This window comes from Apium graveolens, chromosome 7 (assembly GCF_009905375.1).
Source record: "Apium graveolens cultivar Ventura chromosome 7, ASM990537v1, whole genome shotgun sequence".
NCBI classification, from domain to species: domain Eukaryota; kingdom Viridiplantae; phylum Streptophyta; class Magnoliopsida; order Apiales; family Apiaceae; genus Apium; species Apium graveolens.
In genome coordinates, this window is record NC_133653.1 from 46,516,236 (window position 1) to 46,534,470 (window position 18,235).

At 32.9% G+C, this 18,235-nt stretch overlaps 2 protein-coding genes across 3 annotated transcripts; one reads left to right on the forward strand and one right to left on the reverse strand.

The window, feature by feature from the left end:
- Window positions 1–2,968: 2,968 nt before the first annotated feature.
- On the forward strand, window positions 2,969–5,682 carry LOC141673070 ((R)-limonene synthase 1, chloroplastic-like). The gene is made up of 7 exons (XM_074479804.1): window positions 2,969–3,184; window positions 3,280–3,529; window positions 3,880–4,255; window positions 4,402–4,620; window positions 4,767–4,905; window positions 5,004–5,252; window positions 5,377–5,682. Exons 1-7 carry the CDS (start codon window positions 2,969–2,971, stop codon window positions 5,680–5,682), a joined length of 1,755 nt encoding a protein of 584 aa, XP_074335905.1.
- A 2,749-nt stretch (window positions 5,683–8,431) lies between these two features.
- LOC141670474 (cold-responsive protein kinase 1-like) lies at window positions 8,432–11,736 on the reverse strand. 2 transcript variants are annotated; one of them, XM_074476341.1, is made up of 6 exons: window positions 11,462–11,736; window positions 10,919–11,108; window positions 10,291–10,501; window positions 9,969–10,206; window positions 9,250–9,400; window positions 8,432–8,954 (listed from the first exon to the last, which is right to left on the reverse strand). In XM_074476341.1, the coding sequence occupies exons 2-6, from the start codon at window positions 11,081–11,083 to the stop codon at window positions 8,745–8,747; spliced, it is 975 nt and encodes a 324-aa protein (XP_074332442.1). In that variant the 5' UTR covers window positions 11,084–11,108; window positions 11,462–11,736; the 3' UTR covers window positions 8,432–8,744. The 2 variants fall into 2 exon arrangements, with proteins under 2 accessions (XP_074332442.1, XP_074332443.1); XM_074476342.1 differs by having other exon boundaries at window positions 11,349–11,736.
- Window positions 11,737–18,235: the final 6,499 nt, after the last annotated feature.

The following is an 18,235-nucleotide window of genomic DNA, read 5'->3' on the forward strand; positions in this document are numbered from 1 at the left end:
CGTAGCCTACAATATTATATTAATATGTCTCAGATCTTACGGTTAGAGGCAGACGTGACAAGTGTCAAATTTGATATTTAAAATATAGTTTTTATGTTACATTATTTGGAGAAGGGATATATTGCTAGTATATAATCAATTAAATAATTTCATTAATATGAAACCTTTTAAAAATTACCTAGTGCCCGTTTGGAAAATTTTAAAATAAATAACTTATGACTTAAATCGAATAAGTGACCGATAAGTGATAAGTTAAAACTGCTTATAAGTTATACAAGTGTTTGGATAATTTAACTTATAAATCAGTATTTTTTTATTTAAATGAACTAAAATAAATAATTTTTAAATATAAATATCTTTATTCTTATACTTTAAGTTAGATTATCATATAAAAATATTTTTTAAACTAAAATTGATGAAAAAATGAAAAAATAAAAAATAAGTTGAGAAAAAGTACGTCGTTGCAATCATTCAATTTATCAGGTTATAAGTTATAAATTCAATTTATAAGCTTGACAACAAACACTCGTCAATATTATAAGTTAATAAGTTAACTTATAACATTCGTCAAACAGGCGCTAATCTTGTAGCTACTCTTCCTCCCCCTCTTCTTCTAGGTGTTATATAATTTTAGACTAATTTAATGGATGAAATGATTGTTAATATATGAGGTCCAACACTATTATAAAAACGAAACCAATCAAGATATATTAAAATTCCCGCGCCTATTATCTGTTCATGGGCATGTAATAAAAATTTCGATGTACATGTACCAACTTTAACAAATCGAATAATTGCATCTTCAATAAAACCGCACTAAGTAGCTATATAATCTGTTTTATATTTATTTGACTCGATTATTGTTCTAAATACCATGCAGCTTTTTGTTATTAAATTAATTTCTCTAAAAAATATGAAACATCTTATAATGTCCCTAAAAATAATTGTACAATCCAGGCCTAAACCGACATCATACTAATATTTTTACTAATATTAATGTGGAGTTATAGCTATTTCGGGCCCTAAAGATAGTAAGTAAATAAATATTTTTTATAACAAAAATATACTAGTATCTTTTATACTTTATTTTTTATTCATACATCCTGTTTGTGTATACTTTTAACGAGCGGATGCAACTTGCGTTTTCGGTTAGATGATTAACTTTATGATTTGATGATATATTTTTTTGTATTTCGAAATTTTATCAATGAAATTATTTCATTCTTAACAAAAAATACTGAATTCCGATCATGATCATAGAGATCAAATTTATAAATTTTAATAAAATAAAATGTTATATAAATATTAAAAAATATTTGTGCAATGCACTAAAGGCATTATAAAAACTAATTTATAACCTCTAATAACAAGTGAAACCTCTTTTTAAGTGGTACATTGATTTTATTTATTTTTTGATACCATCACCTTATAGTTTCACTTTACATAATTGATGTTATAACTCTAAGTGTATTATTTTTATACTTTTTGATTCCTATATAACTTATAATTCTATATATATTATTTTTACCCATTTTTTTATTAATAAACTTTTTAAGTAATACTTTGTTTTCACTTATTTTTTGGTTATATCACCTTTTATTTTCGGTTTTTATATTCATGTTATAAATCTAGTGTATTATTTTTATTCTTTTTTATTCCTATATGACTTATAGTTCTATATGTATTATTTGTACCTGTTTTTCTTTATTAATAAACAAAACTTATTTTTAAGAGTTCCACCACCTTTTGGTTTCACCTTTTATGATTGATGTTATAACTCTCAGTGTATTATTTTTATCCTCTTTTATTTTTATATGACTTATAATTCTATATGTATTATTTTTACTCATTTTTAAGATTTTTATAAGCCATGATTTTTTTATTATTTGTATAGGTTTGAATCTTTTTTTAATTATATTTTAAAATAAATAAGTTCATAAATTGGCTCAACTAAATAGGCTCCGAGAAATATAAACCACGACCAAGTAAATAGGTCATGTGTTTAAATTGGAATTTTTTAATTTGTTGGTAGATTTGCATTTTAATAAAATGGTAAGAATATTATGAAAACTGTATTTTGGTTTCATTACTAGAAAGTAATAAAATTGTTCAAACAGTAATATGATTACAATTCTATTTTCGCATAACTCTAAATTATTTCTTAATAGGAACTTGGTTTCATCTTAGTAGGCTTATGCGGTATTTTGGTTTCACCCCTATATTTCTCATTCATGCAGAGTTCCATGTTATTTTTTAACAAAATATAGATTGAAATCATATTAATTATGATATTTCTATTTTTAGTATAATTCTTTTTTATTATTTATTAAAATAATAAAATAGAATTCTTTAAATAATGATTTTTGATCTGGGCCTGTGCTTTGCACGGGTCATCTACAGGTGAATATAAAAACATGCTATAGAAAATACTCTGAAAAATTCACTGCCAAATTAACTTTCATTCAATTCAATTCACATAAAATAACGTTTTTTAGTGCTATATAACACCGTTTGCAATTCAATTCATGTCTATACTAATACAACTTTACAGATAAATAAGAATAGTGTAAACTGGAACAGTAGCTAGATGATGAACACACATGAACATAAACAACTTATATAAATGCGCATTCACAGCTTTGGAACAAATGTAATTCTCATTTTCAATGATTTTGTGCTGAAAATGACTTACTCTGCACTTAAACTGTATTAGTCTTTTGTGGAATTTGAATACAATGATTCACAGGTTGATCTCGTAGCTAACAAAATAGACTTGATTATTCTGGTTTCATAAGATTATGCAAATCTGGTATGTTTTTTGAGGAATTTGTCGGTGAGTGCTAGTTAAAAAAACCCCAGTACACCATTTTTGAAGATACGATTGCCACGTACCAATACCATGCCACACTTCAGTATAAATTCAGTGCATGGCAACAGCATCACTCACATTCACAGTTGGTATTGTATAATGGCAGCAATCTTTTCAGTTTCTTCTGTAATCAGCTTTCCCAGACTCACCCCATGCAAACCTAAAGCTGTGACTGCCTACAAGTCTGTTATCAAATCTGTGGCTGGAACAAGTAAGGCTCCTGTTACACTAGAACCTATTGTTAGGCGATCAGGAAACTACAAACCTTGCTTGTGGGACAACAATTTCTTTCAGTCTATGAAAACTGAATACACGGTATTTTCTCGTTAATTTTGTTGTTTTTTAATCTGTTTTAAGTTATACATAAGTGTTTCATTGGTGTAATTATGAAATTTTCAAAATCTACACAGGGTGAAGCAATCGATGCACAAGCTTCTGAGTTGAAGGAAGAGGTGAGGATGATATTAAAAAATGTTGTTGAGCCGTTAGACCAGCTTGAGCTGATTGATCAGCTGCAGAGAGTTGGTTTAGATTATCATTTTCAGGATGAAATAAGGCTTATCTTGAACAACATACAGAATGTGACTTGGGATAAGAACTTGCATGCTACTGCTCTTGAGTTTAGGCTTCTTAGACAACATGGACATTATATATCCACAGGTAAGATCTCTTACAGGTTCAGTTCGACTTGAATATATTACGCAAAGATCTATCAAAAACTTATACTTAGTTGGGCCTTATTCTGTTATTCTCATTGCATTAATATCAAGTGATATCTAGGGTGCGGGGGCGCACACATACATATATTGAAGTACAGTACATTTGGAGATAAGATTTCTATAGTTTGTACTTCATTAGTTATGTAACTACAAAACATGCACCAAAAGTGTCTGCCTATCACTGGGCAAAGTTGTAGCTTAGAGTACTCATTTAGCCTACTTACACATTTTCCCGTCAGAATCCTCGTGAGATCTATATTGATACTAATACATTTACTTTTAATTGGTCAGAGGGCTTTAAAAGATTTACGGAAAATGGGAGCTTCAATAAAGGTATTCGTGCAGATGTCCAGGGACTGTTAAGTTTGTATGAAGCCTCATACTTCTCTATTGAAGGAGAGTCCCTAATGGAGGAGGCTTTGTCCTTTACGAGTAAATTACTTGAGGAGTACTGTCTCCAAAATATTGTTAATTTGGATCTTCAAATGCAAGTGAGACATGCTTTACATCTTCCACTACAATGGAGTGTCCCTGCATTTGATGTAAGGTGGTACATAAATTTGTATCAAAGTAGTGGTGTCATCATCCCAGCAGTTCTTAAATATGCAAAGTTGGACTTCAACATTAGGCAAGCGTTGTACCAAGAAGAGCTTAAGGATTTGTCGAGGTATATGCAGAAGTAAATTAAGCTTTGAAGAGGATTCCAAGAATGTAATTACAGATCAATGTGAAATCCTAATTGCGTACTATTATTTTCTTGGGACATTTGGTGACTAGGTATGCTTAACTGATATAAAATCTTTTGAAATGTAGGTGGTGGACTAGATTAGACATGGGAGAGAGACTTCCCTTTGCCAGAGATAGGTTGGTGGCGTCTTATTTGTGGGGTTTGGCAGCCTCAAGCGACCCTCAACACAGATCTTGCAGAGAAGCGATGGCTAAATCTGTAGAGCTTATTGGTGTATACGATGATGTTTATGACGTTTATGGTACACTGGAAGAACTTGAACTCTTTACAGCTGTGGTGGAAAGGTTTGAGTTTTCTGAATCTTTAACTGTTCAGTTTACATAGCAATATATAGAGTACAAAACAAAGCGGTTACTATAAGAAACCAGAGCGGTAAGTACTATAAGAAATACTACTATTATTCTCATGAATAATTATTCGGGAACTTTAGGTGGGATATAACTGCTATGAAAGAGCTTCCAGACTATATGAAGTTATGCTTCCAGTCATGGTACAACTTTGTCAATGAAACGTCTTACGACATCCTCAGAGACCATAACATCGATATTTTACCACACCAGAGAAAATGGGTACGCTTCCTTGTTTTCCTCATTAACAGATTTACATATAGTAATCTGGTTTTCAGATTGTGAAGCTGCCCCCTAAAATTATTTATCTTATGTTGTAGATCAATGATTTATTCAAGCGTTACTTAAAGGAGGCGCGGTGGTATCACAGAGGATACCAGCCAACACTAGAGGAGTACTTGGGAAATACATTTGTGACAGTTGCTGGCCCCATTGTAGCACTTTATGCCTACATCTATACAGCGAATCCGATCAAGATAGAAGAATTGGAGTTTATAGAGAACTATTCTGATATTATACGCTGGGCATATGAAATATTTCGGATAAGTGATGATTATGGAACTTCTGGGGTACTAAATTTCAAAGCTTGCAAATTTTAAGTTAGAGCAGTGAATTGTGTATCCTAGTTTTTAATTTAAATACTTGCAAAACTTTCTTTCTGTGTACTATCATATAACATTCATTTGTTTGCAGCCTGAGCAAGCCAGAGGAGACGTTCCCTCATCAGTACAATGCTACATGTCGGATGCTGGTGTGACGGAAGAAGTTTCCCGTGAGCATATGATGAATTTGATGAGGAAGAAATGGTTGCAAATAAATAAACTCAGATATTCGGACGAGTACAATAACCCATTAACTGGGCGTTATGTGGATATCATGCTAAATGTAACAAGGATAGCCCACTATTTGTATAATGCTGGAGACGATAACTATGGTGTTGAAGATGGCGTGATCAAGGATACACTGGATTCTCTTATTGTTGAGCCCATTCCTCTCTGAAGAATTATGACGCTACGTGTGTTCTTTTGTTTTTGTGTTTAAATTGGTGAGGAAACATCATAAATAAGTCTATACGACTGATGTGTGTGTGTTTTAAGGGAAGGGCATGTTCTTTTACGTTTATTCATACTGTGCCTAAACTAGTGGCTTGTTTACTGCTGCATCCGTTCAGACGATACAAAGTGGTAACATCCGGCAAAGACATGCATCATTTTGAGCTTTGAGGGCTTTGCGACATCCTTCACTCAAATTTTTAAATCTAAAGTTTAAATTAAAAAAAAAAAAATAGATGACTAACTCTTTATCTTCAGAACTGACACGAATAAATGCTGTCCGAGCAAAGCTTGATCATCATGGCTTGTTTACAGCCTTTTACCTTCAATTGTGATTTGTGAATACTGACTACCAAATAATACTCTAAAAACTAGTTTTTATCGTCAGAGATGATGCTGAACAAACTCCAAATGAGCAAAGTTTGAACATCATGGCTTGTTATTACAGGATACATTCAGCCTAATCTCGAATCCAGTTTTAGTGTATAGCATCAAATATTCAAATGAGTTCATAATAATTTAGTGAAGCGTGGTATTCTGGTAGAGAGTGTTGACGACTCCTTGCACTTCTATACTTGTGGAAATGAAATGTACGAAGAAACGTAAATCAGGCAGAAGCGTCTTCAAAATAAGTTGAAGTTCCACTTCTCCTTCCGGCCTGTGCCAGTTTGCCTTTCTACAGCTATTGAGAAGAATGTTTATTGTTCTTGCTGCTTGATACTCAAGTCGACAGAGGTCGACTTGAACTTTTGTATTCTATATCTACTGACTTTCTTTTCTGACCAAAATACCTTCTTCTTCTTCAAAAGTAAAAGGAGCTTGGCTTTACAGGCACGATATTCCCTGCAGATACCAAACTTTTAGCCTGAACTGTTACTTGATCATGTTTGCCCATCTCAACATCTTGCCGATCCACTACATGAGTCATTTGCAGAAGAACTAGCTATAACCTTCAACACACTTTTTGACAGGCAATGACTACACATCTTAAGTTCGAAACGTTCATGAAAAATAGGACACAAAATTTTCACTTTTAATGAATGTTTTTACTATAAACAAACCAGGGCCGGAAAGACTCTCTTTCAGAACTACAAGTCCAAAGCATATACTAAACTTGAGACTGTAAACACTCCTAGGTTAGGGATCGTTAAATCTGGATTGTATGAATTGAATGAGTAAGAATTAGTAGTATTATTGTTGTTAAACATAAGCTTGTTCTGAATCATTCAACTGTATAAATGATCACCTTGTACCTCATAATTAGATGTAACAGCATATCACTAAAATAATAGTACAAATGTTTGGCAATATAATTGTACCTAATGAATGTTCTCTTGTTATGAATGCTCTGCATGTTCTCAACAACCTCATCACAAGCTTTACACAAATAATGAAAGCTTCCACCCTTGAGATAATTCATTATATAGAGAGGGTCATTCGTGATCCACCCAATAACCTACCAACCAAAATAGTAGTATGCTTACAAAAAAATGATGTTGACAAGTGAGAGATTGAAAAACATTAAACAAATATACGTATTATTGAACTCGGGTTATCCCATTTTATTTTACGCTTTTAAAATTTCATATGAGTGGTAGATACTTTAAAGAACATTGAACAAAATGTTTGTATTTCGCTTGTATAATAAAATACTTATCTAACATGAGGAATATATGTGCATTTTAACTTGTAATGTTTTCTGTTGTACCTGGATATCACATGACAATAAACAAAAATGGATACTTACATCTCCATGTCTTTAGTTTTGATAAGTTGAGGGTAATTGAACACTTCATTTTTTACCTGAAATCTGAGGACATGTCACTTATATTTAGTAAAATAGTAAATTGAATGTGTTGAATATGTTTGAATTCTTTGATAATATTAATTATTGAATCGTTTGTTTGATTTGTATTAACTTTGCAATTCTAGATCAGGATATGAAGAAATGTAAAAGTAAAAGAAGAGATTAGGTCACCATTTTTACAAGTGTGTGAAAACATATTACAACCATGAGAAATTAACTAACTCTCCTGTTCTACTTTCTATGATTATATACTACTCATTATCTTCTCTATTTTACCCCAATTCTGTTGCATTACTATAAATAGGATGACAGCTAAGCTTGTCAACTAATGCTAATCAAGAGGGTGAGTATGCTGAGTTGGTCTTACTGAAGTAGTACTATTTGGACTCAAAGCTATATCTGCAATAATTTTCCATAAAGAGGTTGCCAAAAAGGTACTGGAAAACGTTTGGGGAGATGAAGCCCTCTATTGTGGTCGTCCAGGGTCCCAAGCCTGGGAATGTTGAAGCTGAAGTTGAAGCAAACAGGACACAACCACACCTCAAATGGTGCAGCCTCGGCCTGCTCCTACCAAGGGACAAGGCAAGCGACAAGCGTGAACAGAAATTCAGAGGTCCAACAGCTAATGCAACTGGAGCTGCACATTTTGCTACACTTGCTAGCCAAACTGCGACTCTAGTCTAACATTTGGGGTTTTATGCATGATAATTTTCTAGCACTTGGCACCTAAGTCAATCCATCATGAAACTTTTCCAATCTGTTGTAACCATATATTTATTATCTGTCAGATTTTCATTTCTATATCAGATGATATTATTTAGCTCGCTTATATTTTGTAATAAAGATCAGTCAATTACTGCTAGCAAGGTAAAAAAATTACCAATCAAACTTCTAATTGAAGGATGGAGTCCTTGACAAATTATTTACAATGAGATAAGTTTATGCAACAATAAATAACAGAAGTCGCTATTGGTTAAAAAGCTTCTTCCCCTGACTACTTACTAATCACTACTGAAAATAACATACTTCTATCTGCAAAATTTTAAAGTCTTCTTCCACAGTATATGGATTCCACTCATTTTGTGGAAGCTTGAATATGGACCTCAAATAAATATCAGGGTAAACTCGGTGACAATCAACAATTCTCACACAACAATACCAATCGAAGTTATGACTTGAACATAGAAACTAATCTTCTGAAACTAGCCTGGGACCTTCAGTTCTTTATCATTGAGTTGGATGTTTCTCGAAAGCATGTCAACAACTTGACTCATTGTTGGCCTCCTGCTTGCTGTTGCTTGTGTGCAAAAAAGGGCTATTTTGATATACCTAATGACTTCGCTCTCAGGGAATACTTCCAGATCCGGATCTACCATCTCTAAGAGTTGGCCTTCTTCATAGAGCTGCCTGGCCTATTGAAGCAGAATATGGTCATTTTATCCAGTTAGAGGAAGAAAATACTTGCTACGTATAAATTTGATAGCATCATTGTAGATACTTGTTTCACAACTGCCTCACATTTATAAAACCCTCAGACTTGTCTAATGAGAACTACCATTTAAACTGATGCTTAAGATGTGTTGTGTGTATGTTGTTGAGTGACATACTTGCATGTTTGCTGTGTGTGGGGGTGGGTGGGGGGAGAGATTATGATGATCACTGAAAGGGAAACAACTTGCATCTTATCTTATGAAACTCGGGACTCACCCATTCCAACAGAAGCTTCTGTATCCCTCCCCAGCTTGCTTTTCCACTGCTTCTGCCACTTACTATTTCAAGTATGAGAACCCCAAAGCTGAAGACATCTGCTTTTTTAGTTAACTTGCCCCCCAACATATATTCCGGCGCCAAATAACCTCTGAGATGAAAAAGGGTATAAGAAAAAATACATCTCCAATATCACAAAAGATTAATAAATGTATCCACTCAATGTCACATTATGAGCTTAAAAAATTAAATATAGTTTAGGGTTAATGGGAAGCAAATAGTATTGACACCAGCAGACACAACGATGGATCTTTTCTTTCCAAACATGTATCATGGATTCACAGAGCTGTGGCCGACAGAACACTCTGGTGCCCCAGTCTTCGGCCTATTTTGGATGTTGTCATTTGCAATATTAATATTTTAACTGAGTGCTGCTAGTGCTTGTAAATGGTCATTCAAAATAGTTTTACCAGTGACAACAACCAGTAAGGTAATAAAAAATATTTGAAAACAAATTACATAACTAATTTGCAAGAATCCCAAAATTAGTTTGCCGATTGACCACTACTAGCAAGTAGCACCTCAAGGGAGAAAAATTCGCCATTAACGCGAATCAGACTATCGTTCAACCAAATTATCCTTACTGAGTTGACCAAACAAGGAAGATAGTGCTTCAAACAGCACTAGCACCTTAGTAAAAGAGTGTATAAAATCCTTACGTGGTTCCTCTTATTTTGGTGCTGATATGAGTGATGTTGTCTGGAAAAAGTTTAGCCAACCCGAAATCTCCAATTTTTGGTGTGAAGTTCTTATCCAGAAGTATGTTACTAGCTTTGATATCCCTATGCACAATAGGTGGCTCAAGCTCTTCATGAAGATATGCAAGACCGCTGGCAGTACCCTTACAGATAGCAGATCTTTTTTCCCAATTTAATTTGATTGTAATTTTATTTGAACCTGCAATCCAATATTGATTAATTTTCTCTGAATGAAGATCAAAACAAAATTTCAACTGATTATACCAAATCTTCTTTACAATACCTAACAGAACAGTGTCAAGGGAATTATTCTCAAGATATTCATATACCAAAATCCGATTAGTTCCTTGAACACAACATCCAATTAATTTGACAAGGTTTGCATGCCTAACATTTGATATAACATCAATCTCAGTTAAGAATTCACGCAAACCCTGCTTCGATTCTGCAGAAAGTGCTTTCACAGCTACTTGTGTTCCATTTTTGAGGACTCCCTATAAAAACAGAACGGTGATATTATTAGGTAGAATTAAGACAACGAGGTTTCAAAGATTGAAAATAATTGACTACTCATTTGAATGCAATGTAGATGTCACTATGTTTCACCTAATTCGTTTCTTAACACCGTTGTAGATGTACAATATGTTATGTAATATCTACACTGATTAAACAAATGTTAAGCTGAAAAGGCATATGAACTACAAACCACGATATATTATCTGTTTTGTCGAGACAATAAATCTACAAAATCAATACAGTTTGACATAGTTAGACAAGCTCTCCAACTTAAGGACCTACCATTCCGGTTATTAGGCCAAATCATCCATCAAGCATAAACATAATCAGGCTATATACATAACACGAAAATCAATAAAAATGAGGCTACTTAATACAAACAAGATGAAGAGTACCTTGTATACAAATCCGAAACCTCCTCGGCCTATTTTATTTGATGGATGAAAATTATTAGTCGCGGTGTTTAATTGTTTGTAGGAGAATTTCTTTACATTTCCAGAAACATTAACGTCGTCGGTTTCTTCATTTCCAGTTGAAGCAGCAAAGCAACCACAACTCATTTCCCTCTTTATTACACAATCTTGCCTGTTAATACACACCTTGTCAGCACAAAATTAACAGACACAGACACTGACATGAGAGAAAGAGGGAGAGAGAGATAGAGAGAGGGAGGGAGAGAGAGGGGGAGAGAGAGAGAGGGGGAGAGAGAGAGAGAGACCTTGTAAGCACAAAATTAACAGACATAGACACTGAGATGAGAGAGAGAGGGAGAGAGAGAGAGAGAGAGAGAGAGAGAGAGAGAGAGAGGGAGAGAGAGAGAGAGACCTTGTAAGCACAAAATTAAGAAAGACAATACATGTATAAACGAGATACTAATACAAAGCATGTAGTTTGTAAGCAAACAAAAAACACACATACAGTATATGTGTAAAGCTTACTGTAGAGGGTGAAGTAGGTGAGAACTCGTGAGGAGAAAATCTTGGCCTTGGTTTGTTTCTCATTCACACAGACACAACTTCACTAAAAAGCGTACCACAAACATATGACTAGGAAATATCTCAGCAAGTACAAATAAGCTAGTTTAACATATCATTCTGGACCGACAACAATCGAATCCAGAACAAAGATAGTGTAAGATGGGTTTGCATTACCGCTTGCTAATCGAGAAATATGAAAATAAAGAAATAAACTTAGGAATATAAATGATTATTTAAGTTTGGATTACGTGAAGCAAATCATCATGTAAGACAACCAAAACACATATTTCAACTCGTTCATTTAAGTTCGTTATATTAAGACGTTGACTCATCATATATTCAACTCAACTATGGGATGATTTAGATTAAAATATAAGAAAAAGTTGTACAACCCGTAATTATTTTTTTCTTGCAGGCCGCGAGGCCAAGAAACACAAGAGGTGCCCGTATTTATGGTTCTAATAATTATGAATTTTCCTGTTTTTCTATTAATGATTCTAAAAATCTTGATTTTATAAATTAATCGGGCTTTTCTGCTAGGCATGTGATTGATCCGATTTTTAAATTTGATTAATTTTTATATATTTTTCTTAATCAGTATATTACAAATAAATTATTTTGTATAATATAAAATTTTAATTAAATTTAAATAATTATAAATGATATAATTTAAAATATCAATACATCTTATTATTTTCTCCGATTAACCTTTCAAATTAATCCTAAATCGATACATTTATCGATCTCTTCCGATTTTTGATTTTTATAAATAATAAATATTACAATAACCGAATTTTATAAAATTGATTTTATAATAATTGCTTGATCGAAATAACATTAGATAATTGGTGCTTTCATTTAAATTACTTTTCAATAGGAATATAAACATGTGAAAATAAAGAAATATGTTACGTATGAACGCTGAACTTAAAAGGCTAAGCATGCCTTGAAGACGGCTGCTGCGGCGGCTACAAATTTGAATATATTATATTTATGTCAAGTCACGACTGGACTGTACTAGTGCATTATTACATCAATATTTGTCAAAATAGAGTCAAAATAGAACATAAATTTGGGCAAGTTTTACCAATTTGGATGCTTTTATGTAATACAAGTTTACTAGCATGTCAATATGGTAATTTAATATTAAAAAAAAGAACGGAGACTAATTGTACATGAATAGTGCTAAAAATTTAAAATTGGATATATATATATTAGTTCTACAAATGATACGGGTGATGTGTCATTTTAAACTAGTATAATAACCCGTGCGAGACACAGGTTATTTACATTCACCACAATTTTCTTTTCTTTTAAAGTTTTATCTTATGATCAGTATCACTTTCATGAAATTAATATTATTGTTAACAGCCTTCTTGTAAAAAAAATGATTGAATTTGAGTGAGACTCTCGGGCATTCAAGAAAATCACCAAACTCCCACAAGGGTCTTCAGCTGTCATGAGTAGTTTTTCAATCCCAACATCATCTTCATTTTGGCTTGATTTTAACTTGGGCTCCATCATCTCCCCCTTAGGCTTGGTAGCAGGCAAGGTGACACTTTGAGAAATTTCCTGAAGAGGGCCCTTACTATTTGAGGAATTTCCTGAAGAGGGACCTTTAAAGCACCCATGATAGCTCCCAAATATACACCAATCTACATTTGAAAATATTTTTGAATGTTTATCAGGAACTTGATGTCTTACCGTTGACTTTGGATCAGAGTTGTGAGTTGAGAGACTAGAGATGTTAGAGATGTATTGGATGCTTGAAGTTCAGTGATTTGACTTTATAGAGCTTGAACTTAAAGACATGAAGTTGTGAAATGAGGAGTTGTAGATGTTATAGATATAGGTGTAACAAATGTATTGATGTGTTATTTTTTATATATACCGCAAGTGCACGGTGTCTGTTGTTAGCAGAAACTAGTAAGTACGGGTCGAATCCACAAGAAGACAAGTCTCAAGAATTTTAATCTAATTATTGCAAATTGTTCCTACAGTGACAACGATTGTTGGGAATTTTCTATAACTAAATAATGCAAATAACTATGTTTTGAGGATTAATTAACTAAAATTCTAGGGCAATCGGGTTTACCATGCTTACACCAAATTGGTTCCTAAGCTAAAGCGATTAAAGTGGTCACGCAACTAGAGTTTGTCAATCTCTCTCAAGTATTAACACTCCTGTAACATGATTACACAATAATATCTTTTAGTAATTTAATTAGTCAAGTGATTAGAACATACGTCGATCTCTCTCGAGTATCAACGCTCTCAGAAATCCAATGATACTCTCGCATTCACATTCATTCGGCTAATCGTATGTGTGCCTCTAATTAGCATACTATCTCTCGATCTAGTACCATTATTGCATATAATTAGTCTATGATATTGGCCAATTACACAAACTAAAAATTAAAACATATCAATTAGAATCACTTAAACCAGTCAAAATACTGTGAAAATCAAACCATTATAGTGGTGTAAATATGGTTTTCCCTGCGCCCTAGATTATGACTACTCACTCATGCTAGGAATAAAAACAAGGAAAATAATTGAGAAAGCCATATAAAACACATACTAAAATAAACAAAGAAGATAAAGAAGTACCTCAAACTTATATTATTGAAGAACAAGTATTCAAGGTAAAGAAAGCTATGAAAAAAATGAACCAAACCCTAACTCCCAATAAAGGCACGTATGTTTCTCTTCTCCAAGTTAATAAGAACAACTAATAATAATAAAAAAACTCACTAACTAATAATAAAATCTGATGTTATATCTAATAATCAAAGTATTTTCTGATTCTAATCAAATTACAAGAGACACTTCTAAGCCAAATAGGATTCTTTTGTAAAAATTTACAGGTCTCTGTTTTTCCCTGTTTCTGGGCTGCTCCCGCTGGATTTTCCTTACTGGACCATCTTTGAATTAAAGAAAATTCCGTGAGTTTCGCGTGGACCGTAAGATCGTCAAAATCGGACTTCTGGATATCTAGATACGGCCCAAACAGTATTTGCAGCCCGTGTAGACATATAATACGAATTTTCTTCTATTTACACTCCAAAATAGGACTTTTTGCTCCAAATCCTTCCAAGTCTAGAATTTACTTGTAACCTACAATAAAACATCAAAACCTATCAAATAAATATCCAAATCAGTGCAAAACAGAATTAATATGAGAATAAAATCATATAAAATATATATAAAAATATATTTTATCTAACATCTCCACACTAAGAATTTGCATGTCATCGGGCAAATAAGCGAAATAAAAATATTCTAGACTAACTAATTCCACTTTCGTAGATGACACGATTTCATTGAGCATATGCAACAAGTCGTTAAACCCCTAGGCAGCCCTAGTAGGGCGAATGTTTTCTCGTGAAGGTTTATAGTGTATTTACCTATAAAATTCATTTATTTTCTTTTCTGCCAAGCCTCAAGTATGCAACATGTCATAGCACTCCACACATGTAAACCACAATTACACAATTGTGACAGTCTTTTCAATTCGCACATCATTTGTACACAACTTTTCAAGTACGCACACATTGTCTAAATAGACAAAAATATCATAAAATAAACATCAAGATCGCCTTTAGTAAGTAACATGCTATGGGTAGAAAAAGTCACACAATTCTCAAATTACACAAGTGTATAGGCTAAGTGTATTCGCTCAAGTTCAATCAATAAAGATATGCATGCGCTACCATAAGCTTGGTTGTCTACCAAATCTCCACTATTTTTGTAATATCCGAGATATATCGTGTAATTATTTTTGCTATTATATAATTATTATGTGTGTTCAGTATCTATTCTGTGAGCTAATTGTTAAGTGTTATCTGTACTTGAATATTCAAAAATAATATTAATTGAGTATTTTAATTTTTATATGTCCAAAATAAAATATAGATAATTGTCATATCTTCCTAATTATTTTTATCTTGGTTTATGGATTTATAAGAATCATCTGAAATTTCTAAAATCTTTTTCCGGATAATTAAAATCTATTTTATAAAAACGGGAACCAACCGACGTCAACCGTTGTTACGTTTTTGGAACCCGAAACTCTTTCGAGAACTCCTTCATAACCTAATTGTAATATTTCGAGCATATTCCATGTTTCGACTTTTTCGATCCGGCGTACGGTTTGTCCTGCGCGGGTCCCGGCGCAACATTTTCGATACAATATTCGTTTCGGTAAATCAATAAAACCCGTATTTTCGATAAACGGGAGCTTTTTATTAAACTATCACAATTATCACTTCGTAATACGTGTAACCAGGCGCTGAGACCAAGACCGCAGTACAAATTGTTCTGATTTGGATAATTATCCCGAAAACCGATACCGTTTGGATCAGTTTTTACAAATAAACGTACCGTTTTATATCCGGAATGATCCAACGGGATCCTAATTTTCCGTAATTATAAATAGCTTTTTACCGTATTTTATTTCGTATCAAAATCATTTGCAGACAAATAATTATATAATTTTCAGAGAAAAACCCTAATTTCCTAAAACTGTTCTAAGAATCAAACAAGCATTTGGAGGTGTTATTGAATTCGGTTTGGAAAGCTCGAGTAACCAATCTGAAGGTCTTGAAGAGCTCTACCAGATTCTGTAATCCATACACCTGCAGAAATCAAGGTTATTTTTCTAAAAATTTATTTATTTTCGAATTTATTTTATTAAAAATATGAATTTTTGTTCGGATGATTGTTTGTATGATTTGATGATTGCATGTTGTAGAGCTTGTTTTCCTGATGATTTTCATATGTCATACGTCTGATTTGGAGTTCAATAACATGTTAAAAATTGAGTTTGATTTTCGAATTTTAAAATTAGGGTTTATAACCCGTATGAATGTTCTTAATTGAAATTTGGGGGTTTCTTATTCTGTGATAGATTGATGTTGTGTTATAGTGGGTTGTGTTCTCTGTGAAATTGCAATCTAGTCGTATAAGTTTCATGAACCAACGAGGTCTGTAGAGAAGGGAGTTGTGTTTTGAAGTTTTCCGATGTTCGCCGGAAATTGGAAAATTTCACGGCCAAATTCCGGCCAACTCAGGGATTGTTAGGATGAATTGATTGCATGGTTGTGTTCCTGGTAACCTGTAGATGTGATCTGGAGGTGTTGGTGGGGTGAGGACGCCGGGAACGTGTTCTCCGGCCATCCCCGACTTTTTCCGGCGACTGGACTGCAAAATTGCAGTTTGGTCCCTGCAATTTTGAAAACGATGCAGTTTGGTCCCTGTAGTTTCCAGACTTTGCAAAAATTGGATTTCTGTTTTAAAAATATTTAAAAATCATATTTCCTATTTATTTTTATTATAAAAATTCGTTTTTAATTTCTGAAAATTCTAAAAATTATTATTTTAATTCTGAAAATTATTTTTAATTCACAAATAAATCTAAATTAATTAGTTAATTAATTCCAGTTAATTTCTAATTGATTAATTGGTCAATTAATTCAAAAATTAATTGATTTAATTAATTATTAATTGATTTTAATTAATTATTTAATTAGATTTAATTATTTAAAAATGATTTAAAAATTCTGAAAAATAGTTTCGAGTTTTAAAATATTATTCTAAATTATTTCCAGGGCTCGATAATTATTCTAAAATTATTTCGGAGCCTGAATTGGCCAACCGAACCCTGTTTATTAACCCGAAATTGATCCAACGACCCGTTTTAATTCCGAAAAATGTTTTAAATATCATTTTAAATACCAGAAAGCCTATTTATGACCCGAGACTTCTTTATAAATAATATATCATTGATTACGTGATGTATTATGTGCTATATATGACTTGTTAATTGACTATCGGACTATATATTCGGTGTTTACTTGATTATCGCATAACTTTCAATCCGTTAAACGGATTTGGGTAAAACGAAGGGTAGATAGAAGTATGTGTTGAATAGAATTCCATGAGTAAATTATTGATAGATGCTTATGATATGTGAGCAGAAGAGGCAAGACGTAGGAAAGGGAAACAGATAGTTGAGGAGTAAGACGCTTGTGATTGGAAGCGAGTGCAGTGTAGTAAGCTAATATCAAGCAAGTGTTCTGAACTTTCTCGAGATATTGTAGTATTTGATAGTCAGATTGATATTGCAAGTGCTTTGAAGCACTGAAACCTAAACTCTGATTCCAGTTATTGTTCTTGAGCCATAAACCTTATTCTTTCTAAACCATTGATTGTTGTATACCCAAACACGAACCTCAAGTATACGATACTACTCCACAAATACTTGTAAACAAAATCCCAAACACTGAACTGAATTACTTGTACATTCAATCATTGTATCCCATGCTTTGAAAGCCCAAATCTTTGAAACCCTGAAATGTTGATTCCTTTGTTATCCAATTCTTTCATTACCCAGCATCCAAGCTTTTAAATTGCCTTATTGATCCTTACAAGGATTGAAACCCTTTCATTGTTAAACATTTATTGTTGTTAATGATTTCAGTTATTGTTTATTATTGCATATTCTGTTATTATGTTAGAATTGGATTATTTTTATAAAATTATGGACCAGATTCGGACCATATAATGGTCAAGTTAGGCCAATGTGTGCCTTGAATCCAGTAGTTAGAGCAATGCTGGGTGCCTTGCTCGGGGTTAGTGCGTGACTGATCAGTAGCCTAACCTTGGTTTTTAAATTAAAAGTATAATATCCAATTCTAAATCATAATCCATTGTTCACTTGATATCATATTCATA